The sequence below is a fragment of the Malaclemys terrapin genome, chromosome 10, assembly GCF_027887155.1.
Source record: "Malaclemys terrapin pileata isolate rMalTer1 chromosome 10, rMalTer1.hap1, whole genome shotgun sequence".
Taxonomy (NCBI): Eukaryota; Metazoa; Chordata; order Testudines; family Emydidae; genus Malaclemys; species Malaclemys terrapin.
The window spans coordinates 82,968,975-82,996,150 of record NC_071514.1 but is presented as its reverse complement, the minus strand read 5'-3'; the positions used below and the strand labels follow the sequence as shown (position 1 = coordinate 82,996,150).

General features: G+C 43.6%; 1 protein-coding gene across 2 annotated transcripts in view; it reads right to left on the bottom strand.

The window, feature by feature from the left end:
* LMF1 (lipase maturation factor 1) overlaps positions 1-27,176 on the bottom strand; it is a 340,789-nt gene that overhangs the window by 80,864 nt on the left and 232,749 nt on the right. For both annotated transcript variants that reach the window (XM_054042585.1, XM_054042587.1), the window contains one exon: positions 12,127-12,294. In XM_054042585.1, the coding sequence (XP_053898560.1) occupies positions 12,127-12,294 (168 nt within the window). The remainder of the gene's footprint in view (positions 1-12,126; positions 12,295-27,176) is intronic.

Here is a 27,176-nt window from a genome sequence, read left to right as displayed (position 1 = left end):
CACAAAAACCTGACCAGCTCTAACCTAGACACTCCAAGAGCATATAACACCTAGGTTGGTTGGATGACTCGTATGTCGTGCTCAGCTGCTAAACTGAGATGTGCAGTGCATCCAAATGTGTAGGCCTCATTCCGAGGCTGGGGCCTCCTCCTTGCCCACAAACACTTCCCTGAATTTTACTACCCCCCAGTGGGTACGTTCTTTGGCAAAGTCACACACTAATCTCCAGAGTCCATTTTGATTCTTAGCATTCCCCCACCTCCTTCCTGAAAGTCCCACAATGAGTCATAAGACTTACTTTTACCTTTACAGATGCTTGTACAAAGGGTTGGGGATGGTGACAGGTCCTTGAGGACTGTCTAAGGAATGGTTTTTCTAGATACTCTGAATTAGAACCAATATTGGCTTCTGAGGATTTAATAGTTGACCTTCACAAGGCTTAGACGCCTGCTTTGTTTACACTGTAGCTTCTCCTTAATATACATGGCCCCTACCTTCTCAATGCACATCCAATTCCTATTGTGACCAATGGCCAAACTTCCACAGGAAGCAGGATCGACGCACGGTGCTTACAAGGAATTGTCCGCGACGCAATGAATTTATCACTTTATGTTGTTTAAGGCGCTTTAATTTGGTCTCTTTAAACTGTGGACCCAAGTCTGACCTAAAACCAGCGTAACCTAGAGTAACTCCTTTGACGTCAATGTATCTAGACAGAGTGAGAGCAGAGCTAGGGTTCAGAGGTTGGGATTCTCAAAAGACCTCAGGGAGGTTGCTGCACAAATCCCATTCCCTACATCCCTTAGGCTGCTTTGAAAATCCCGGCCTGTCTCTCTATTGCTGCGTTTCTGAGAACTGTGCCATGGAAGTTAATAATCTGCCCTGATTTTCCAACACGTCCCTTTGCCCCACTTGCCCTTTATTATTATTATTTTTATTTTTTTGGGAGACTTCCCACTGGCAACCCTGATACGCGCCACCCTGCTGTAACCATCCCCACCCCTCCCACTCTGGCAGCTGAAACCTGCTGGCACTGCTGTCTAATCCAACGCTACCTGCCAGTGCATAGGGCAAGGTGGCTTTTCCTTTACTTCTTGGCTTTCCTCTCGCTTCCCCTCATGAACCCACTTGCCAAATGGTGTAATTTTACAGCCTGGCTCGAGGAGCCAAGAAATACGTTTGCTGGTGTAGGCTGTGCTTTGGATATTGTCAGAAACATGCAACCTCAGGGTTTTAGGAGCCAGCTGCAAAGAACAGCGAGACACCCACAAAGTAGCTAGTATGTATTTTTTCCCCCTCTCAGATTTCACCCATGGATGCCTGTTCTAGACCTCCACGCGCTGCTGTGGGTGGTTGGGAGCGAACACACATGGAGGAGAGAGAAATTCAAGGGAAAGAGAATGGAGAGGAACAATGCAATATTTCCAAAGAGCGACAGGAGGCAGTGTGGCCTCCTAGATACAGGAACTGAACAGAATCAGTAGAAATGGGTTCATGGTCAAATCACTTCCCCATTCTGTGTTTCTCCTCCCTATCCACCATCCTTGTCTGTCCTGTTTGTTTAGATTGTAAAGTCTTCAGAGCAAGGCCTCTCACGATGTGCCTGCATGCAGCTAAATTCAACTGGGCCCTGATCTCAGCTGTGGCTCCAGAAGCTGCCGAAATACTGCTGCTAGGATGAAAAACAACAACAAACATGACTTAGGGTCCGACTTCCCCTGAACTTGGGTGTATTTTGGTTCCAGATCCATGCTCTGAGGCTCAGGCCCCATCTCTGTTTAAGAACCAGCAGATTGCTCTCATCAGACACACTGGTCGAGAACCACTTATTAAAACCATTATCAAAACATGTTAGCCAACCACCTTTAATTGGAGGCTGCAGATTTTACCCACAATAGTGTGAACATCACCTAGCGCTGTGGTTTCTAAGTACCAAACATGGGTTTGCCAAAAGTTTGGGGTTACAGGATTTCTCCAAGTTGTATCTATTTTGAATACATCAGACAAGTATCCGTCTTGAAAAGGTGCATGCCCATTTGGGCATGTTCACCAGAAGCAGGACTAGTATTATTATTTTTAGGACAGTAACTGTCTAAAAATCCCAACCAGGATGCCCCATATAACTAGGAGCTGTAAAAACAAAATGAGTCACACGGTTCTGGTTCCAAAGAGTTTTTTTTTTTCATAGACTCAGAGATTCCAAGGCCAGAAAGGACCACTGTGATCATCTTGTCTTAACACAGGCTATAGAATGGGGTAGGCAATCTATGGCACGCGTGCCAAAGGCGGCACGCGAGCTGATTTTCAGTGGCACTCACACTGCCCAGGTCCTGACCACCGGTCCAGGGGGCTCTGCATTTTAATTTAATTTTAAATGAAACTTCTTAAACATTTAAAAAACCTTATTTACTTTACATACAGCAATAGTTTAGTTATATATTAGAGACTTATAGAAAGAGACCTTCTAAAAACATTAAAATGTATTACTGGCATGTGGCATACTTAAATTAGAGTGAATAAATGAAGACTCGGCACACCACTTCTGCTATAGAACATCCCCAAAAGAATTCCTAGATCAGATCTTTTAGAAAAACATCCAATCTTGATTATCACCAAGGGAGAATCCACCATTACCCTTGGTAAGTTGTTACAATAGTTAATTACTCTCACTTTTAAAAATGTACGCCTTATTGCCAGTCTGAATTTGTCTAGCTTCAACTTCCAGCCATTGGATCATGTTATACCTTTCTCTGCTAGATCGAAGAGCCTATTATTAAATATTTGTTCCCCATATAGGTATTTATAGATTGTAATCTAGTCACCCCCAAACCTTCTCTTTGTTAAGTTTTCCAACCAGTTGTGCACCCACCTTATAGTTCGTTCGTCTGGGCCAGTGGTTCTCAACCTTTCCAGACCACTGTATCCCTTTCAGCAGTCTGATTTGTCTTGTGTACGCCAAGTTTTACCTCACTTAAAAATGACTTGCTTACAACGTCAGAAATAAAAATGCAAGTGTCACAGCACACTACTACTGAAAAATTGCTTATTTTCTCATTTTTACCATATAATTATAAAATCAATCATTTGAAATATAAATATTGCACTTACATTTCAGTGTCTAATATATAGAGCAGTATAAACATATATACATAGTCTGTCTGAAATTTTAGTTTGTACTGACTTCGCTAGTGCTTTTTTATGTAGCCTGTTGTAAAGCTAGACAAACATCTAGATGAGCTGATGTACCCCCTGGAAGACCTCTGTGTACCCTCAGGGATACACGTACTACTAATTAAGAACCACTGGTCTAGGCTATATTTCCCTAGTTTGTTTATGAGATGGTCACATGAGACAGCATCAAAAGCCTTACTAAAGTCAAGGTATATCACATCTACTGCTTTCCTCCCACTCAGAAGGCTTGTCACCCTATCAAAATAGGTTATTAGGTTGATGTGATGTGATTTGTTCTTGACAAAACCATGTTGACAGCTACTTATCACCTTATTAACTTCTAGATGCTTACAAATTGATTGTTTGATTATTTGCTCCATTTTCTTTCTGGGTACTGAAGTTAAGCTGAATGGTCTATAATATATAGGTGGAGCTTCTTGAACCTCTCTCTAGAAGGCATGTTTTCTCATTGTTTAATCGTTCTCTTGGCTCTTTGAACACTCCCCACTGTATCAACATCCTTCTTGAACTGTGTACACTAGAACTGGGCACAGTATTACAGCAGCAGTTGCACCAGTGCCAAACATAGAGATAAAATAACTGGTCTACTCCCACTTGGAAGTCTCCTGTTTATGCATCCGAGGATTGCATTAGCTATTACGGCAACAGCGTCACACTGGGAGCTCACGTTCAGCTGATTACTCATCACCCCTCCCCCCAAATCTTTTTCTGAGTCACCGTTTCCCAGTATACAGTCCTCCCTTTGTTCCTAGATGTACCCATTTACATTCATATTGTTTGCTTGTGCCCAGTTTACCGAGCGATCCAGGTCGCTCTGTATCAGTGACCTGTCCTCTTCATTGTTTAACACTCCCCCAATTTTTGTGTCATCTGCAAACTTTTTGCAGTCTAAACAGAGAAGATAAAGGCTAGGAGAGGAAACAGAGGCACAGCGAGGAAAAGCTACTAGCCGAAGTTTACACAATAGGTCAGTAGCAGAGATGGGAATAGAAGTAAGGTCTCCTGATGGCCCGTCTAGTGCCCTATCCACTGGACTTTCTCTTGTCCCATGTGAAGTATCCCAGTGAATATGGTACAGACTCCGAACAGCAGTCTCAGAATGTTCATGCGGATCCAGAAAGAGCAAAAATAAGTGTTCGCAAAAAGCTTTGCATCTTTAGCAGGCCCCTGAAGAGTTCAAAAGACTCAACGCTCATTTGTGAGCACAGACTAAACTAACTCAGGCTTCTTCTGCGTACTCAGGGGCTCAATCCGGACATTTTGCACCAGGCTATTTTTACAGGGCAACAGTACAGGACTGAGCAGAGACGGGGCTGAATTATTGGCCTCCGCTTTATTTTTATTCTTGGCAGAGCCGATCTGCAGCAGTGTGCCTCAGCACGTCAAGTCTGGCACCTGCGTACAATAAATCCGTAACGATGTTGAAAAGTTAACCGTCGATGTCGTTTTATTTCTGGTTTAGATTTGGATTTCTCTGTACCGTAAAAGCAAGAAACAAGGTTTTTACCTTGGAATCCATTGACTCCCCTTTTGAGATTTCATCTTGAATACAAAGCAGCCCACATGGTGGAGCGGACACCCAGCATTATCACCTGATAATATCTGCATGCCAGCTAAGATGGTCAAAATAAGGCGCCCTGCATACATGTGCCGGGTTAGTACACTACTCTTGGGTCTGAAAAAGCTAAAAGTTCTGACGTCAAATCCCGACCGAAGCTGAAACAAAAAGCAGGCCTCCTAGCCTGATCTTAATCTCCCTTTCTGCCCAGCAGAGAATGGGGGTGCAGTTTGCTAGTCTGCTTAAGCCAGCCCCCAGGACTGGAGCAGTCTGGATAAGGCTGGAGGCTCATTGGCAGGAAGAATGCGGGCCCAGCACGGCAACAGCGGAGGATGCTGCAGCTGCGGATTGAGGAGCACCGATGCAGGCGTGTGAGGACCAGGACTGCAGTGGCAGGGGCCTCTGCAGGTCAGAGCTGAGCTGCACCGGCAGGGCCGTGCTGGGGAAAGAAGTGAGCAGCTTGCACGGTATCTGCCCATCGTGTGCCCGGGTCACATTCATACCGATTTCCCACCTGAATCTCCAATATATAAAATATTAGTTACGTTAGAACTTGGCTGTGTTATTACATCTGTGGAAATGAACACATGACGTGTGGGTCATGGGAACACGGCCAGAGATGAGGGCTCTTGGGACGCTGCTCTGGATCCCACTGCAGCGCAAACGCCTGTCGCGACAGCGCTGTCAAGCGACGATGGTCACAAACGCTGCATATAAAATCATACGGCTCTATATGAACACTCCATCCATGCCGCTCAGCTGTAGATACTGAGCTTTGGGAAGTCTGACACAGGCTCTCCCAGAGTCGGAATCACACGGCCCCAAAGCTTTGATGCCACAACGATCTCTTTGAGAGTTAAAGTGTATCGTCCTGGAGTTTTAGGGTTTAAATTGCAATCAATCAAGGATCAGAATGGCCCTTTTCAATCTCTTTCCTGGCATCAGGGAATCATCGGCACTTATGGACACGGACACACACGAGACATAACCAGCTGTAGCGGGACATGCATGCCAAGCTGTGGAAGAGAGTCTTCCAGCAGAGGCACCTGGCCCCTTGGCAGGCACTGCGCGCAGCTGCGTTAATGGCCCGAGAGCTGCTTCTGAGCCTGCCATGAGGATAAATTGCTGACGGGGGTTGGCCTCGCTGCTCTTAAATCTTGGGTGACATTTTCTCTTGACTCATCTTTGGTCCTGGGCAAATGGGCTCTGGGCACTATTATCTAACTGCGAATATCTCTGTGTGCAGCTGCTTGCAAGAACTACACCCACAGCTGTAAACCTCAAAGCCTTTTTCTTGGCAACTTAGTGTTTAATAATGACAAGTAATGATTTTTCTAATGGGAACCAGCTAGCATTCATCTCTCACTCGTCACTTGCTTTTTAAACCGAGGTCTGTTTACACTAAGAAGTTTCTGACAAATAAGGTTGTCTGACTTATTGGGGAGTGTCGTGTTCTGAGGTGCAATTCACGCCAGTGAGAGGTTGTGTCACTGCTTATCCTCTAACCCTGGTGCCTTAAAACATTCAGCTAATGTAGCTCCCTTCTGGACGCTCCCAGCCAGCATCCAAACATACACTAGGTGTCTGCGTTTTGAGCAACTCTGACTCCAGCAGTTTGCTTGTTACACCTCAACCACACACTGGTCTCCACCCTCTTTGGTTACTCCTAGCCAAGTGACCCCAACACCCCCCCAAAGTCCAAAGTTTTCCCCAAACCATCTGCCCTGAAATGTCCTGGAACAATCAGAGGAGTAATAATGTCCATTGCCTCTTTAAAGAGAAGAAAGCTTGTTGTTTTAACTGGAGACAATCATCACGTCAAGGCAAACACAGTACGGGGTTGATTTAGACTAAAAATAAAAGAAGTTTGTTTAATCAAAAAGAGAGGTTTTAAGGGAGCTCAGGTATAAGGGATAAAGATAGAAATGATTACAAGCAACTAAAATTGAAAAACACTTTCTAGTGACCAAGACTTTACAAAACTATGTCTTGGTTTAAGGTAAGGGCTGGTCTACACTGAGAGGGAGGGGGATCGATCTAAGATATGCAACTTCAGCTATGAGAATAGCGTAGCTGAAGTCGACGTAGACTGACTTACCTCCCATCCTCACAGCGCGGGATCGATGGCCGCAGCTCCCCTGTCGACTCTGCTTCCGCCTCTCGCGCTGGTGGAGTTCCGGAGTCAACAGGGAGCGCGTTCGGGGATCGATTTATAGCATCTAGACGAGACGCGATAAATCGATCCCTGATAGATCGATTGCTACCCGCCGATCTTGCGGGTAGTGAAGACCTACCCTAAGATTCTTACCACACTTCCTTGCATGAAGATGGCTGACCGCTCCCTTTGTCAAAATCTCCCACAAATCCAAAGGGTTTGGTTCCTTTGTCGGCTTAGGTGAGAGATCACTTGGGGTTCTTTGCCTGTCTCTTTCATGGTTCGCTGAACTTTTGAAATGTATCTTTCTCAAAGACCAATGTCCCTGCTGTCAGGAAAGAGGCCATGGAGTCTGATGGAGGAGGTTCCATGCTGGTTTCTTCCCCTCTGGGGCTTTCTACAATGCAAACAGATCTGTCCCCGTAGCCACTGATATGCCAATGAATGGCCATCTGTCTGTGATTGCCATTTCACCTGGATCGAGGTGTTGGCCTTTCCTCTGTCTGGAAAAAGCCTGTTTACCCAGTCTCTAGACTTGTCTGGTTCAAACACATTTTAGTCCCATATTTCTTTCACATTTGCAGTCCTTTGGGCATTTACCATACATACACCACACAGGAACGGTAATGATCCGTGTGTTATTGGCTTTCTAATGATAACTCACACGACACCTACTAGGTACAGATTATGTCATAAGTGAATTGGGGTACACTGAACTGGTCAGCCAGCTGAAACTCACTACCTGATACCAGTGAACCCTTGCCCTCTGGCACTGGGATGCCCTCAGGCTCCCGGGGATTATATCATTAACTAGGAATCCAGCCAGAGAGTGAAATAAGAGGCAGCTTTAGTTAAAGGGACACTTGTCAAGGTGGATGGGCCCAAAATTTACTCCCTTTACTCCAGAAAACACACCCAAGACAATAAAAATACACACCCAACGGAAAAAAAAAAAGGCAACAACAACATCATCTGCAGTTACAAGGCTGAAGCATTCTTAAAATCTTAGCTCTCTGGTTGGTTGGATCAGACCAATGGGGTTTCATGAAGATGGTAGGTGTGTAGCACAGGTCTTCACTCTTCCTACCTGGTTCAAGTTCTCTGAGCCTGCAGGGCAGGCTGGTGTCTAGCACATACAATTCCCATCAATTTCAACTTCCCTGCCTTGCTCACCCGAACAATGCCACGACGAGGAAGGGTTGGTGCTGTATCTATGCATGCAGTGCATTTGCAAGAAACAATCAGGGACAGGACCTAAGTTTGCTGTCTGGTCCCCCAGCCCAGCCTCTGGGTTTCAAGCCTGATACAGCCCCTGGTTTCAGAAGGGAAGAAACCTCTCAATTATGGTGGGGTGGATATTTTGAAAGAAAAAAAAAAACATTTTTTAGTGGGAGGGGTGAGAGGAGGGTAAAATCTGGGACCAGCCAACCCTGTCAGTTTCTCTTTAAATGCAGTGTATATATCACAACAAATATTTGAACAACAGAGGAGGAAAGTGAGCATATTACATCTCTATATTTACAAGAGTCACTGCGTATGTTTCATTCATGTTCAGACTGATCTGCAGAATTGCTTTTGCCCAGTAAGTCGCCCACGGGTATCCTATGTATTGCAAATGATAAATGCACGATAGAGCATAACCGGACTGTAATTCTGTCATCGAGTCACACTCCGTGAGTGTAGTCCTCAGTTCTGTTGGGATCACACACTCCTTACCATCTCCCTAGCAGGATTGGCAACGATGGAAGCCTCTTCCCTAAACCTTTTCATTACAGCGTGAAATAGTCTGAAGAATAATTCACTCAGTTTTGGGAGGGGGACTCCCGACAAAGCAATATTCTCCAGGCCAGTTGGAATCTGGAAAAATACACTTACTTAGCCTAGCCACCATGACTCCAATAACAATTATAAAATGTCCAATAAAACTTGCATGTAATGTCAATTCAAATCTTGAAAAACAGAATTAAGTGGTATATCAACATTAAACTTTATGGCTTCCTTTGCAGAGCAGAAGTATTGTCAATAAAAGTCATTCTGAATGAAGGAAAGGGGCAGTAAATATTAAATAAACAGGTTTTTGTTGAAATGCTATAAAGGCTCCAGGGCTGCTTATTACACTGAGACCCTTTTTCCCTTGCAGACGCCCCTTGTGATAGAAATAGGTCAGTAATTGCAAACTATCAATAAAGTGCCAGCTAAGCGGCAGGTAGATGGCCCCACTTACATTATGTCATTACCAGCCTTTATTGTACGTACCTTTCTTTTTCAGATCCCAGTGGCTCCCCCTTTTCAATTTTGTAGCATACAAATGGTTGCATTGCCCATTAAGGGGTCATCTGAGAAGTTGCTAGCCCATTTTCTGGCTCGGTCAGGAAAGCTGAATTTAGAATGGTTGTCTCCAGGTTTGGCTCTGGCTGTAGAGTGGGCAGCATTCGTTTTCTTTGCTATGATGCTCATCATTAGTTTTACATGTAAGAGGACGCCAAATATACAGTAAGCCAGAGGCAGCAAAGGGATAATGCAGAGATATTTGTGCATCTTTTTTGGTTCCTGGGGGATGGCTGGGAGGAGGGATTTGAATGACAAAATGTTTTTTTCCTCAAAGAAGTGCAAAACATTGAAATCTTGGCAGCAAAACTTCAAAACCAGACAAAATTGACTTGGTTTAGGGTTTTGTTATAAATGCAAAACTCAGTTCAGGTTCGAATGTGGGCCCGTAATTGAATGAACTTGTGGTTTTGCAGCAAATCCAAGCACAAGGCTCACCACTCTGCATATGGTTCCAGTCCAAAGCTGGGGGCAGCCCAGCTGTTACAACTGAACAAATGCATGCATCCCAACTGAACAAAATGATCACACGCCCCTGCAACATGAAGCTGCTACTCCAGCTCCTATCAACTGCCCAGTGGTTGAATTTTAACAAGCCACTCTAGCACTAATGATTGAATATCAATACTTAGGAGAACTGACATGAGAGATTTCTAGCACCATCCATTACTTAAGAAGAGCTGGTTTTCTATCAATACTCTGTATTAAGAGCTACTTAGTAAACCTTTAGTGTTTAACCACAATAGGAAAATGGACCGTACTTATCTGAAAATTTCATCTTTTCAAGCAATAAGGTCCATAGATCTATTACATTTTTTCCTTGGACTGTAAATTACGAAGAGCTGAGTAGAATGGCACCTATGCACCAAAGCACATGATACTGATTTCTCAGCAAGCATTATATTGCTCAGGTACTGAAGTAATAGGCACCCTAGAAATGCCATAGCTATGTAGATTGATTCTGAAATTATTCTTTCTAGCATACTGAAGAATATACTGCAGCAGCCACAGAATATCGTATTTAACCACATAAATCTGGCTGAGGCTACCGTAACATACTAAGGTTAAAAACAAGAGAGGGAATTCCGAACAGTTGCCTAGAGTTGCTCTATATTTGCACAATACATGTGACAGGATATCACTCAAATAATAAACACCACCTGGATAAAAGGCATGAGAGACAGCTAACAATCTTTTCATCCTCCTAGAGTTATCAGCATTGTCATCTTTATAACAATCACGCTTCAACAGGAATATTGACTAGTTCTGTATGGGGGCACTGCTGGGTAAACAGTGCAGAGTGAAATGTACCTGGGCATTAAGTTCTTACAGTCAAAGACTCCGATGTGGATAGAATTTATTTTTTAAAGGGGGATCTTGGATTGTTCCAGTATAGAGCCAATCAAATGGTAAACAAATCCATTTCTAAACCACTATACTACATCCCGGTCTTGGCTCCCATTTGCAGGTGATTGTAGCATAGAAGAGAGACTTCGTAAAGCATCACATGTAATAATCCTAGCACCACAAGGTGCGTAAAGAGAGCAAACAGGCCACATGTGCTGTGGTACCTAGATGTGACGGAATGTGATTGGGAAGGCAGGGATATTTCATCATGAACTCAAAATTCCCTTGCTTTCATGTCAGTCTTTTAAAATCCAATCAGCATTTTTGTGGTTTACCCAGACAGTTTATAAGTGGTTCTCCAGTTTATATATCACATGTATTTGCAAAAGCACCATCAGCTACGGTATATGAGCTTCCCAATGCTGAAGAGACGTTGAACAGAGAGTATTTAACAAAAACTGAAAGTTACACCCGAGAATCAGAATGGCTGGTGTTTAATTAAAAAGCATTTGAGGGAAAAGATTCAGATGTGAATGAGTAAAGGAACAGTCTATGATTTTCAGTTTTTTGAATTTTTCATGGATTGTCTTATTACATTAAACATTTTTATTTTCAAAATAAAGTGCTCAAACTTGACATTACAAAAAAATGAAACAAACATTTTGAATGATGACGAACAGGCTAAATTTTTCCATTAACATTTGTCAATATTCTTCAAAGAATAGAAAATTTTGAAAAAAAAATTAAATGTTTTCATAAAAAAAATTATTTTTGATAAATAGCGCAATTTCATTCAACTCTACCACCTCCATCAATTGGAGTCATGGCCTAGTCAGCATTTCATTTTAATTCCTTTGCCAATCTTGTCCTCTCTGCCCATAAGATTGCTAATTGGTACAAGTGTGATGTAGATAAATCTGTAGGGCAGGGATCGGCAACCTTTGGCATGCGGCCTGTCAGGGAAATCCGCTGGTGGGCCAGGATGGTTTGTTTACCTGCCGCGACTGCAGTGTTCGGCCAATCGCAGCTCCCTCAGCCCGCGCCGCTTCTCTCGGCCCCCATTGGCCTGGAACGGTGAACCGCAGCCAGTGGGAGCTGTGATTGGCCGAACCTGCGGACGCTGCAGGTAAACAAACCGTACCGGCCCGCCAGCAGATTTCCCTTACGGACAACGTGCCAAAGGTTGCCGATCCCTGCCCTACAGATTTATCTACATCACACTTGTACCAATTAGCAATTTTACGGGCAGAGAGGACAACATTGGCTGTAGTGAATGCACTGACATCAGACACTCTGCCAGCAGCTCACCAAAGAACTGTCAACCAATGATTCTGAATAACCATCAACCTGGGCTCGATTCAAACTAGTAACCTAACCTGAATCATCCAATTCCCCTGCCATTTTTGTTCGTATATTTCCCTAGATCTTGTACAGTCATGCTGCAACATATATAAAAATAGGGGGAGGCTTCCAGAGTCTTTCAAATGCCCCCAGCCACCACTCACTCAGCCATGACACTAATAAGGCAAAAATAGGAAAGCCTCACCTGGAAGAGAATCTGTAAAATGCCGTGAATGATGCACATGCGACGTCCCATGAAGATAAAAAACGGCACCACCAGCTCGATGAAGTGATTGCATAACGTCTCAAACTGGTGAAACCACCATGGTGATCGGTGCATGTAATAGGCTAGTGGGTTGGGTACTGGCTGGGTCTGAAAGAGTAAAGAAGAGGTGTCATGTGGCAACAAGTCCCCTCCACATCTATTACCATTACTAAGAACCGGTTAAACATACTTTGTTGAAACTTTCTATTGCAAAACGACCTCCTTGCCCCCACCCCCCCAAATGAAATTTTTTGAAGACCATTTCCCTTTCAGTCCAAATTTTGCGTTTTCTTGTTGTAAAACCAAAAACTGGGGAGGAAAAAAAATCAAAACAAGTGGTAAGTATCATAAAAGAGGTGAAACAGCTAGAAGAACAAAGGGAAAGGTCATGCAACCCAGGAAGTCACAGAACCAGGAAGGGAAAGGAACTCAGGTCTTCTGATTCAAAGAGGCGGGCTCTATTTCAATAGTGTTTACAATCTAACTAAATGCTTCCAAATGCGGGGTGTCAGTTTAAGTTGCTAGTGTTTGCACCAAATTATTCATATATCAACCTGATTTTTTTCTTTGACACCGGGGAGTTTTCTACCCAGTGCAATAAACCTGCTTATCCTACCACCCAGGCTAAAACGAACTCATGTCTGTTAATAACCACCTCCGATAAAAATGCAACAGAGTTAACAATTCACCTTAACATGTCTAACAAAAGCTCAAATTTATTACCATTGTTTTAAAATCCTGACAGCAAACACAATAGCTGAAAATCTCTGTTTTAATTGAAGGAGACACAACACATCTTTAAATTATTTGTAGCAAAATCAAAAATACAAACAATCCAGGGAAAATATTGTACTGCACATGGCAATGGAGTCTGCGCCCACTGCCAAATCCCACAACCATTGTAATTCCCTATTAGCAAAGCTGGAATTAATAAAGCTGTTGCTTTATCTGGGTTTGAGGCTGTTGTAACCCCCCAGGACAGGAGACCGCATCCTTCCTTCCTTTGACACCGGGACAGGATGGAGCAATCGGAGGGGTCAAGGAACGCTGCCAAGTCCAGTACAGCAAGGGGGCAGAGGGTCATGGTGTTCATACATCCTGGTTCAGCAAGATGATCGGTTTGAAATGCCATTGGGGGCCCTTCGACCCGCTCCCCCCCACTTGGGAGCTGTTTTAAATTAATCTGGATGTTTGGTTCTTCACAAGCAATCCCCAGTACTTCAGAGAGATTCATCAAGGGTTTTTTTTTCCACCTTGCCTCCAAAACTGCTAGGCAATACATTTCCCTTTAGAAAGGACAGACTTGAGAGAGAGAGAGAGAGAGAGAGAGAGAGAGAGAGAGGAGACGTTAAACCAAAACCAAACTGGATAAAGTGTTAATTTTTCAGGGTGTAATTTTATCCAGCAAAACCGGGAAATGGACAAGTGGGTTGAAGGCCTGCAAATAATAATCTGAAATTAAAAGCGACAAAGGTAGGTAAAGGTGGCACACACCCTCATCCCTCTTCCTCTCTGATAAATGGGTCTTGCCATTTTATCTTGCGGTTGGTGTGCTGTGAAGATCATAGAATCCTAGAATATCAAGATTGGAAGGGACCTCAGGAGGTCATCTAGTCCAATCCCCTGCTCAAAGCAGGACCAATCCCCAGACAGATTTTTACCCCAGTTCCCTAAATGGCCCCCTCAAGGATTGAACTCACAACCTTGGGTTTAGCCGGCCAATGCTCAAACCACTGAGCTATCCGTCCCCCCCAAGGGGGGGGGTATAGAGTGCATAGATCTCTTCTCTCGCTGTACTGCCTCACTTTCTGCAAGGACCAGAAGTGTAAATACCTAGATCCTTGAGAAAGGCAGCCAGCGTGGGGCGCATCAAACTCAGGCGTTGAGAAACTTGTTCTCAAGGGATTGCCAGACCACAGAGGTTCTGTGCAGCCGCTTCTGCGCAGAGAAGTAGCCTAGTCTCTGAAGCGCCCCCTTCTGGAGGGGAAGGAAAAGCACCTGGGAGAAGTGTCCCATGCAAAGCCACGCCCATCCGAGAGCTTGTCTACATTACGGAGCGTTTGCTGGTATAGTTCTGCCAGCACCGCCACGTTAGCTCTCTGAACGGCGTTAGCTATGCCAACGAAAGCACTCTGCTGTTGGTACAGTTGTGCCTGAGTTTTTCACACTCCCAGCTGATATAGCTAAGCTTGCAAAACTTTGTAATGTAGACCCAGTCTAATGTAGACCCAAAACTTTGTAATGTACAGTCACAGCCTACAGCAGTGGTTCTCAACCAGGGCTACGCGTACCCTTGGGGGTACCCAGAGATCTTCCAGGGGGTACATCAACTCATCTAGAGATTTGCTGAGTTTTACAACAGGCTGCATAAAAAGCACTAGCGAAGTCAGTACAAATTAAAGTTTCATATAGACAACGATTTGTTTATACTGCTCTATTGGCTATACACTGAAATGCAAGTACAATAATTATAGTCCCGTTGATTTATTTTATAATGAGATGGTAATAATGAGAAAGTCAGCAATTGTTCATTAATAGAGTGCTGGGACACTTCTGTATTTTTATGTATGGTTTTGTAAGCAAGTCGTTTTTAACTTGGGGGTACGCAAGAAAAATCAGACTCCTGAACAGGGTACAGTAGTCCAGAAAGGTTGAGAGCCACCGACTTAAAGAGACATTTGTACATCTGTTTGGGGACAGCCCAGACTCCATGGATGGATTTTCTGATATTTATCCCAACTTCTGATCACACTAAGTGGTGAGCGGCCATTTTCGTTACCAATAATCCTCATCCCAAAGTAGAAACAAGAGAAAAAGGGAACAGATGCAGCTTAGCAATTTGTCATGGGGTCAGTAATGCAGCTCATGTTAGCCCAGTACTTTTTCCTTCCTGTTTTCAATATCTATACACAGATGTTGGTAGATGAGAGGCTGTGCAATAGGCGAGATGAGTCAAATAAGTCCCCGACCCAAGGGACCTACATTCTAATGCACCAGCAGCAGCACCACAAAGAATACATGGCTCCTTGGAGGATTTGTTGATGGAGGGAAAGAAGTGTTTTTGATGGGAAACGGTTTTAGGCATATGGAGCCTATCAAGACATTATCAATAATGTAACCTTCCTCTCCAACACTGTAGCCACCTCTCAAAACCATAAATCTTGTGTAACTAAAACATGGTAAGTAATAGGAAAGTGTGTGTGTGTGTGTGTGTGTGTGTGTGTGTGTGTGTGTAAGAGAGAGAGAGAGAGAGATTAGTTAAAAGATAGGTGAGGAGAAGAGAGGGAGCAAAAGAAGAGAAAAGCCCAGAGGAGCACATTGTGTGTGTGTGTTCCTTCGGAATGCATTCCATATGGTTGTGGAAAAGGGTGTAGTGCTATGCAGCTTTTCCAGTGAGAAACGAGTGTTTACCCAGGAAAGGGTGTTGAGGCAAAAGTCGCGTTCCAGAGCAAGTCAGAGTCAGAGCAACCCGACACACAGGCACCTGCGTCGCCGGGAAATTTCTCTCTGTTTTCCTTGAGTGTTCAAGTCAACAGCTGCCAACTGGAGCTTGGGGTGGCTTCCCCCTCCGCCTCCTTCACCTCCCGCCAACCATTCCACCTGTGGAATACCCACTGGTATAGTCGAGGTTGGGGGAAGGTACATGGAGCATATGCTGGCATTTAAGAGGAAAACCTGCAAAACTGCGTAATTCTGGCATGCTGAGTGCTTTCCGAGCACAATTGTTTCCTATGTAAACATCTCTGCTTTGTGATGAAGAGGCATCAGTGTCAAAACCATGGGAAGAGGGAAACATTCCATCATCTTTTTTAAGGGGGTTTGGTCTGGGGGTGTTATTAAACCTTCAGCTCCACTTCTTTGCTGATTCATAACCTCATGCATCCTAGAAAGCTTCCAAGAAACAGTTCTACTGAGAGAATTGAGCAAGAGATAGTGATTGTGATCCACTTCAGTATCTGCAGCAGCCCTGTATGAACTGAATTAACCAGCTGCAAGACAAACTCATAACTGAAATGGAGAGGAAACCTTGGCAAAGCGGTCTTAGAATAAGCTGCAGTGTTGGATGATCCCATAAAATGGTTTTACTTTTTAAATATAAAACTGTTTGCAACAGCATGGTTGCATGTGTCAACCCACCACACACAATAATAAACCTACAGCCCTGCCTTGCACCTCCACCAGTAAGAAAAAACACCACACGTGTGTTTTGAAATAAGACTGGGGAGAATTCATTCCATAATTCATGGGACAGATTTGTGACGAGTGATTCTCAAGTGATATTTGGAGGGGGCTGCTCGCTGTGATAAATAAATTCTAAGTTCCAGTTAATGCACGTTTTCTGGCTTGTATCTACCAGGGTTGGTAACAACTTCTAAAAATATGCACAATAAACTGTTTTTTCTCCCTAAGGGGTCTAGAGTTTAATTATGTTCTTAGTGAGAACCATTAAAGTGCTAAGTACCTAAAAACTCCTAATTTACTAAACTCTATGCCACTAAAACCCAACACAAGGCTATTGATACACCAGAGTAAACGCTCTTCTCTGGGACTGTAAACACATATGGCCTCCCCCCCCCCTTTCCTTATTGATACAGTATTACATAAACTCCGATCACGTTTTTTAATCCCATCCCACTCTTCGATATTCCTTCTCAGACTAGGGAAATCTCAACCCTCTTCTGCATATACTACAGGATTGTGTGTATGAAAACAAGTCCCACATTGTCCTTCAATAGTCCACTGCTAAACCTGGGCTATGTATATTATTCTTTCACGGAGAGGAGTGAGTCTCCCATGTTAGCAACTGTGGTGCATTTATGTGCAAAGTCAAAGAGCATAAGGGAGAGGACAGCCTCAAGGATTAGTAATGATGTGGAAACCAGAAACATGTCAAGGGAATTTTTCCATATTCTTCAGGTAATTCTCTCCACCCACCCCAAATAAATCTGCAAAATTTCTGCAGAATCTTTATCTCTGTGTTGCTTTCTTGGCTGGTCGCCTTACATTCTAATAGTATCAGAGGGGTAGCCATGTGAGTCTGAATCTGTAAAAAGCAACAGAGGGTCCTGTGGCACCTTTAAGACTAACAGAAGTATTGGAGCATAAGCTTTCGTGGGTGAATGCGTCTGATGAAGTGGGCATTCTAATAGTAGATGCTGCTATAAAACCCACTAAGGGTCATTCAAAAACATTCATGACCTTGTTATAAACTGACGGCAATAAGAGGGCTAGAAAACCCAGCGTTTTACCCTAATTTTTAAAAGACAGTAACAGACATCTCGCTTTCCAAATAATCAAAAGAATGTTTCACTACATGCATTGCTTAAACCTGTTGTCTAAACAACATTGTTTCGAAGGATCACATTGCAGGTATGTCTCAGGTGCATCCGATATGCTTATTTGCTAGGATGTTTCTGTTATGATGATCCTCACTGAGAAGGTTAACAATTTGGGTTTAAAGTGAATAGCCCGAGAGCAGACAAAGTAAAATTTGTAAAGTGACTAAGTGACTTAGAAGCCTAAGTCCCATTTTCAAAAAAAGTGACTTGGACACAGGAGCAAAGTTTAATAAGCCTTAGGGTCCCTTGTGCCCATGTCATTTTTAAAAATGAGCCAGACACTTTTGAAGAGTCCACACATCTCTTGGGGCCAAAGCCTGCTGAAGTCAATGGAAAACACCCCCACTGAGTTCAGTGGTCTTTGGATCAGGCCTACGGTACTTTTGTTTCAGACTTTGCGCACTCGCAACTACAGTTTATATTATCGCAGGTTTCCTTCCAAAATCAACCCACAGCTGCTACTGCTGCTCCTTATCAGTTCCAGAGCCAGAACACTTTATATAAATCCATCAGTTCCTGCATGAAAGAAGAAACCAGCAAAGGCCAAGATCACTCATGTCATCAGGAAGAATTCAAATTATCTTAACATAGAATAAGAACTAGAAGGGGCATAGTAGGGAAACGGTGGGAGAAAGAGTTCTGTTTTATCTTCTCAGCGCTAACAGATGTGAAGATTCCTTCTACAATGTCTTGGGCAGGACTTTGAAAATATAAAAAGCAATGTATATGCTAAGCATTTATTATGAATTTTAGATGTAACAACTTGTTTTTATGTTGAAATAACACAGACACACATCTTTCAGACCTGGGTGAGTTAATGCCAGCAGAAAATTTTGACTGATTGAAAGGAAATCAGAGAAGAGCAACAAAAGTGAATAAAGGTCTGGAGGGACTTATTGAAAAGTAAAGATGAAAAGAAATAGGATTAGCTTGGCCAATTGTTGGACTAATGGATACAACAATAATTGTGTACACACACCTGAACGGTATAAACATCACATAGGTAGAGGAATTGTTTAAAGGGACATGAAGAGGAGCAATGGTATGAAACTAGGGAATGGTGAAACTCACGCTGAGAATCAGAGGAAAATGTCCTTAGGAGAAAGACCTAACTAGACCACAGAATATCTTAGGGAAAGCAGAAATGAGCCCCAGACAAAGCCCAGGATCTAAGCTTCCCTGAACTTTGGACCTGAACTTTGTGACTTGAATTTATCTCCAAATGGAAGCGCTACAGTTTTCCATCACATTGGACAAAACAATGGAGACTCTACTACAGGGCATGATCCTGATTTGGGCTGGATTAGGTGATCCAATAGGTCTTCTCTGTCGATCACCCAATTCCATAGCAGCCTTCCCCTTGTGCAATTGCAACTTAGAGCTCCAAGTCCCCACGTATGAGGAGCAGAGGGTTCTCAGATCTGCACAGAAGGGACAATGGGTTGGAAGGGAGAAGTCATGGAGGGATTGGTGGGAGTGTAGAAGGCTGGTATCCTTACTGGGGCAGAGTTCAGGTCATGGTATGCTCTTTGTGATGTAGAGTAGGTGTGCACATGAGGAGGCGTATGTCTCTGCATGGAGGAGCAGAGGTTAGGTAGCTTACCTTTTCATTTGCTGGCTTTTGAGGTTTTGTGTCAGGTATGTTACATGTGCAGCAACATTAGCTGATGCACAACTTGGTGGTTTTGTGTGAAGATAAACATGTGGACTGGGATTTTCTGAAGAAATTCAGTAGGAATTGGGGTGCCTGTCTTTTAGAGTCTTTTGAAAATTCCAGCCATCTCTCTCTCACAGATAGATAGATAAACAGCGAACTTAAATAAATAAATAGCTCCTCTGAAAACTTCCAATTATTAACATCAGCCCAATAAAAATAAAATCATAACCAAAATAAAATAAAAATGTTGCGTCTGTCAAATTGCAGAGATCTAATGTCAGGATGGTTCAGAGGGAGGTGACTCTTTAGTAATGAAACATCTAAATAATTAAGTCCTGGTAGATCTATTAATAAAAATAATAATAAAAGTTAGCTACAAGTTCTGGCTGGGCAAGGCTTCCCTTGTCCAGTCAACAGTAATATTCAGCTAACAGAAAAACATACTGGAATCTGCCTGCTTTAACACAGCAACACAAGCCAAGGAGATGTGTGTTTGACTCAGTGCCAGCACAACCATAAAATGTTGGCAATTTACTACAGACGTAGTGCCGCGCCACTGTCCCAAAGGACCTAAATAAACTTCAGATGTCGAGTATATATTTTTACTTTATATATATAAAAAAAAAATCTGCTTGTTCATTTTTAACCCCTTTCTCCAGCTTTCCGCATGTGGAGGGTTTTCAAAGCAGAAACAGGTCCCTCCGCCATGCCTAGTGAAGCCTTGGAAACAAAAAGTTAGAAGCATGAAAAATCAGAGAAATGCTTCATGTCTGGGCATTGGGTTTCTTGTGGAATGATGGCTACAGACGTTGGAGGGGAAAGGGCCTTGGGAGAAATTCTCCCATGAAATTTTATGCATCTGTGTTATAAAATATCCCTGGGGATTCGCGTTCAAGTTCACAGAGCTGCACTTGCAAAGTCACTAACATAGGTGAACCCTTCCTGTATGTGACATTTACTTACCCAGCCAAACTCTGCTCACGATGAGTCAGCCCTGATTTACACGATGGTAAATGTCCATTGGTTTATATTTTACCAGGGGTACATTTAAGTGGTAGACTTTGGATTCCAGCAAATTGGATGGGGGAAGAAAGAAGATCTATAACTGAACTGTTTGCTTTTCCAGACAGCACCCTAGCTCATGGTCAAAACTTTCCTGCCAACTAATAAAGACCACATTTCCATGGTCCACAGCATACCTGTTTATTGACATTATTCCTACATGGCAAGCCCTAGGGCTGCTTGCTGTACATAGAGTTAATTGTAGATGTATTACAGATTCACCTATTCATCGTGTACATTCTTGGAGGAGCACAGAGCTAAAATTACACCAGAAACTGCTGAGCCATTCGGGCTATTTATTTGTTCAGAATTGCTTTACAATAATCAGCAGAGCTTGCAACAGACATCTTGACTCTGATGGCCTAAGGACTTAGGGAAGTTACAGGATCTTATTGCAGGGGAAATGCCTGTTATTAATGGCATCAGCAAAATGCCACATTTGGTCAGAGAGAATGGTTCAGACTCTGATTTCAGTTACACCAGTGGAAATTTGACCAGTGGACTTGCACCAGGGTGTCGGAAAGCAGAATTGGGAACCACGGCTCTCCCTGGATACCGGGGGAAGCATTCATCAAATAAGGGGAAGCTTTTCACGTTGAATGCACTGCCATTGCACATCAGAGTAACAAGGTGTGTGCCCGACCCAGGATATGGGGACTCAAGATGATGAATGATGTTTAGGACTTGATCCTCCACCAGAGTGGGAATAAGAACCTTCCTGGCCCAGGTGTACTGAATCCAGGGCCTCCGGATCTGGGTGATGCTGAGAGAAGTAGTGCCACTTCCATGGTACCTCCCTTTCGCCATCCCCCCTTCTCATGGAAGCTCCCTTAAAGAAGCTTCACAGATGACTGACACTCAGGAATCCTGGTGGCAAAGCCAGATGGAGGTGGAGCTCAGCAGTAGCCAAGCACCACGGCATTACCCCTGGGTGGCCCCCGGGACATCTGTGCAGACATCCATGGGAGAATGAATGAGCCTAAAGGTAACATTAACTCACGCAGTGCTCTATCTCTGGCAGCAACTGTCCAGCCATGGAAGAGTCAGCCAATATTAGCACACAGCCCTGATAGAACTTGGCTTCTGGCTGAGGAGGGTCTGGGGTAGGAAGGCAGCCTTTGCTACGACGCTTCTGGGGAATGCCTTCCCTCTGGATTTCCATAATCTATTGACACTGTCCCACAACTCCAGGGTTCCCAAATACCTATCCCTTGTTGACAGCTGAATGGTACTCAGACAAAATACTCGGTCCCAATCCACCATGGGGGGGAGGGATAGCTCAGTGGTTTGAGCATTGGCCTGCTAAACCCAGGGTTGTGAGTTCAATCTTTGAGGGAGCCACTTAGGGATCTGGGGCAAAATCAGTACTTGGTCCTGCTAGTGAAGGCAGGGGGCTGGACTCAATGACCTTTCAAGGTCCCTTCCAGTTCTAGGAGATAGGATATCTCCATTAATTTATTTATTATTTACCATTTGGCAGCTAATAGCATTCCGCAGCCCGCTTTCACTTGCCCTTTTCTGTCGTTTCTATTGCCTCCATGAATTGGCGAATGGAGGGCCCTGTATGAGTTAAGTCTCTTTCCCTTTCTCCTGGATTTCCCCATCCTTCTGCATTTCCCCATCCTCTCGTCATCTCCCCTTCCATGGGTTTTCATGCGACAACTCACAGCCTGGTTCCTCTCTCAAACCTGGCCTCAAATCCAGGCACATCTGTTGTGCCACCAGATAGAACTGATCATTCATCATCAAGTTAATACATGTTGGTGCTTCCCTGCAAATCCTCTTGCATTGGGATTTTCTATCTATGTTGCCCCTTCTCTCTCTGCAGCAGTGACAATCACATACTGAACGGACTGTGATGTCTTAACAACAAAGCTCAGATTCCTCAGCAAACTCCAAGGTGGAATTATACACCAATATTTTAAATTGCCAATTATGAGCATATTGCAAATATGGTCCTTTAACTGGTTGCTGTTATGATTCCCTATTAAAGAAGACAAGCTTTTCCACCCAGAGTAAGCCCTTGCAAAAGCACTGAAAACGTTTAAACCCAACCAGCCATGATATATTTATTATATTTTTATATATATAATTTCATGAAAAGGAACGTACTGAGTGGAAACTCCATTTAAAATGTGATCCCAGATGGTGGCAAAGCTCTAAAATTGCAAGGCAACATGTAAAGAAAGATTAACGACCTAAAGCAGGCACAAATTTATGAGGTGAAAGCCCCCGTAATCCTAGAGAAAAATGATACCAAACGTTAGACTAGACAGCTAGAAAATACCTTTGCTCCGTTCATATGGCCTTTGCTATTTTACATTTCGCTTTAATATATGTTACACTTGGGCTCGCTTATTCTTTTCTGCTACAAGACAGGGGGATCACTTTGGTACAAGAGGGAGCAGATGGATTTGTTGGCTCCCAGCCGGCGCCCCCTTATCTAGCACCAAACGGTGGATATAAGCGGCTATTTTATTTCAGCATCTTTCAAATGGACCATCCCCCTCAATGCTTCCCTTAGGTAAATAATAATAGACGATGGACGGACATCAAGGCACCACCATAAAGCCTCAGGGTCCGATCAAGTGAAACAGACTGCGTAACCTGTTCAACAGTAAAGGATCACAAGCTAGTTTCAATTGTCCATACAGGGCACAAAGAAGTGATGCCTGTAAGTTAGCCAGCATTCCATCCAGAGGCCGTGTGGTCTGAGCACACTAGAGCCAGCAATTTTTTTATATGGAGATATACCTGTCTCCTAGAACTGGAGGGGAACCTGAAAGGTTATTGAGTCCAGCCCCCTGCCTTCACTAGCAGGACCAAGTACTGATTTTGCCCCAGATCCCTAAGTGGCCCCCTCAAAGATTGAACTCACAACTCTAAGTTTAGCAGGCCAATGCTCAAACCACTGAGCTATCCCTCCCCCCTCAATTGAGAAGTCATAATTCCAGTTCTTACATGCAGTGCCGCTGTGCACTTGGGCAAATCACTTAAATGCTCTGCTTTCATTTACACCAGCTGAGGATCTGTCAAATGGGATCGATATTACAGAAGCTACCTCATAGGGGGTGAGGTGAGGATTAACACCTTTGTAAAAATGCTTTGCAGGTAAAAAGCAATACTTAATTGATAGCGGTTACCATTCAGCAAAGCACTTGAAGTCAACGGTACTTAGTTGCTAGTTTAAATACTTTGCTAAATTGGGGGCAAATCATTTATAAAATTAAAAAGGAAAAAAAAATCACCCAGTCAGAAACTGGTTCCGTTTTTTAAAGTACAAACAACTTTTTCTAAATCTGACTGTTCCTCGGTTTGGCAGCCGCACTCAGCATCAGGACGTAGCAAATCAGTAGAGAGCCTCTGACATAACACCTAGTCAGTGTTTACCGTGTGCCATGGAAGACGTTTACAATGATCCTTTGGCATAACAGAAATAAAGTCACCGCGACCAAACGCTGCCACAGCATTGCTGTCTCCTGCTTTGAAAATAAATGTTTCTGCTTCCTCTCAAAAGCTACGTAGCAGCAAAACGACATTTCCCTGTAACAATATTCTGCTCCCAAAGGATACAGGGGTTTCACTATCGGAGGGTCACTGCAGCTAGAGGTGCCATTTAAAAATCTGTTCAAATATAAACACTAAAAAAGACAAAAAATGGTATCTGACTTCTATAGACAAGTAAAGCTCACCCCTGCAAGGAACGAGATGGGCAGGGGAGGAAGAGGGTGGAAAAAATGTTTGCCAGATGTGAAAAAAATGACAAAACAACCTCGCATTCAATTAGCAGAAAACACATAACCCAGGACAGAACAGCCAGTACACAGGGCCAATGATTTCAGAGCAAACCATGTTGCAAGTCTCTATGTACAACTTTGATATGGCCAGAGGCCAGAGTGTAGTAAAAGGGAATACAGTGCTAAGAAACATATTCTTCAGCTGCCCGCTGCCCCTGAGAGGGGAATGGGACTCATGTGGGGGGAACTTGGCAGCTGCCTGCCTCACTTTGTTCTCAGTTTGTTAAACGGAGTTCCTGATTTATTTTTAACCTTTATACCCTCATCACAAGGTTTCCAGTTCTCTCTTTTCCCCAGTAGTGGAAAGGTTGTAAAGTTCCTTACACTATGAAAACTCCAAATGTAAACACAGTTGGAAGGGAGAGGGAAGGGAAAGTTAAGGGCCACATACTGTGAGGTGCTGAGTTCAACTGACTCCCTTTGACTTCAGCAAGAGCAAAGGGTGCCCAGAACCCCCACTGGATCAGACGCTAATTCTGAAAGACACACATGCAAAGAGGCAGAGGACACACTGTTGACTGTACTGTAGCATCTAATAAAATCGGCCAAGTGCTGTGCTGCACTTGGGTAAGGTTATGTAAGAAATGATTTTAACAGATGCACATCAACAGAGGCCTGTGAGATAAGAACTGGACCCAAATGGGCCCAGACTAATCCATTAAGATTGCAGTTAATTTGTTATTGTGTTTAAACTTTGCAAATTTGTTAGCTGAGTCTCTCAGTGGAAGTCACTTCATTCTCATCCGTACAGATTCCATGTGATCAAAGCTAGTCTGGAGACGCACCTTAGTATCTGATATTTGGCTCCAAAGGGAGAGAGGCCCAAACTAAAACCCCAGATCTGCATACACTCAGACTTTGGAAAAGACTGGAACTGGGCTTGCTTCAGACCCATCTTCTTCCGTATCAGGAAGAAGAGATGATGTTCAATGAGAGGTCAGCTCTTTTATCAATAGGTCCCTGATGGCTTCTGCATTGTTTAAGTTCAATGAAAGATGTGCCTCTCTTGAAGAATCCCCATAGAATTATACAGACATTGCAGACATGGAAATGTAAAAGACCTTTCCTTTTAGAACCACGGACTTCACTTGGAACTCCTGGCATTCAAAACAGTCCTTTATTTAGGTGCCTCTGTAGGGACTTAGGAACCTAACTTTAGGCCTCTGGGCCAAGATTTTCAAAAGTGACTAGTAACTGTGGATGCTCAACCAGAGGCATCTCGAAGGGACCCAATTTTCAGAGGGTAGGTGCTCAGCACTTTCTGAAATTCAGGTCTGACGCTGGGCACCCAAAATCCCAGTTTTTGGGTTTGTTTTTTTAAAGTCAGTTATTTACAAAACACAAAATTACTTGTCCCTAATTTTCAGATTACTGCAACACTTGTTTCAGGGTCCGAGACTAACCTATTCCATAAGGATGCCTTTTTTAAGGGTATGAGCTTGTTCACATGGCGAGTTAGTGCACTGCAAGCCAAGGTGCAAATCTAGAGCACATTAGTTTGCTGCGCACCAACTTGCCGTGTGGACCCTGCTACCTTGCACTAAACGCACTGTAGTGCACTTTGACGTATTGCTTTTCGACGTGAGAGTGCGTCAAAGCGCCCTATGGAGCTTTCAGTTGATTCACACCTTGGCTTGCCCTTGGTGCAGACAAGCCCTTAGTCTGCCACTTTGGGGAAGGGGTGGTAGGAATTATTTTGACCTGCCAGATCTGCCTGTTAACAGCAATGGAATCTGGCATTTAATCTACCATTCACCACACTAAAAATTTATGGCCATCACCTCCTCCCAAAAAAGACCCATATTGCTTCACTTAAAAAAAAAAAAGTCCTGTGTTAAAACTGGAACCATATCTCCTTCGGAATGATTTTTTTGCATGCCCATAAATATGATGCCCAGTGCGAGGCCAAGGAAAACTATGCCGCAATCAGAGAGCAGTTTATCTAAGGAAAGATCATGGCTCGTGCCTGTGTTTAGATTAGGCTGTTTTGGGACCTGGGTTTCTTTTTTTTTTTTTTTTTTTGGTTAAACACACACAAGAGTTAAAACTTGCGACGAACAGTGGGCTCTTTCATAAACTGTGTTCATAAAGGGTAAATTGTGTCATTAGGAACTCGCTACCTTGTTGAACATTTGAATTCTCCAAACTGGAACACCACTTAGCTTTAAGCCAAATCAAACTAAAAGAGGCAGGGGCAACCTAAGAGTTGTCGGCTGTCTGGTTTAACTTTCCAAATAAATGAACGACACGGTAAAACTGAACATCGACCTCAACCAGGCTGCTTAAACAAACCTCCTGGGTTTGAGCAGGCAACACTGCAAACTGCATTTCCGAAGAGCGAAAGAAGATGCTGGTAACCTGTAGAAAGCATTTTGGTGCTGGTTAGTTCTGAAAACCGCATGAGCAGATCTTGGAGAACAAGTAAGGAACATCAATGTGAGTAAATTGTAACTTTCATAATAAAAATCACAAACTCCCAAGGGGCTTCAGATAAAAAGCAGACTGAATTTCACCTCAGGGACCCTGGTTCAAAATCCAGCCCTTGTGTACAGTGACAGGCAACTGCACTGATGAGATGTTTTTACAAGACTTGGAAGGCTGAAATGAGTTGACGAGCATCAGCTCCCGTCATCCTGGATGTTTGTACGAAGAACTGCCATGTGTTCCTGGAAAACCGTTAAGTCTCTAACTTAGAACAGACCCCGCCAGATAGGAATGGCATCTGAAATAATGCTGCACCCCGTTTCAGGGGCGCAAAGATGGATGGGTTATAGATAAAGCTCTGGATGGGGACTAAGGAAATCTGGGTTCTCTTCTGTGGCTCACAGACATCTTGTGAGATTGTGGGCAAATCACTGAGGGCTGGTAGACATGTAATAGCTATGCTAGCAAAACTCTGTCAGTTAGGAGTGTGAAAAAAATCACACCTGTGCTAGCAAAAGCCCCAGTGTAGACTCAGTTATACTAGCAGGAGTCCTGTTGTCGGCATAGTTCACGTCATTCAGGGAACTGCAGCGCACTGTACCGACAAAAGAAGTCTTATACCTGTATAGCTGTACTGGCAAACTCTTTCTAGTGTAGACACTAATGCTTTGCGTTGGCCTAACACTACTCCCCTGTCCTCTACCTCTCTGG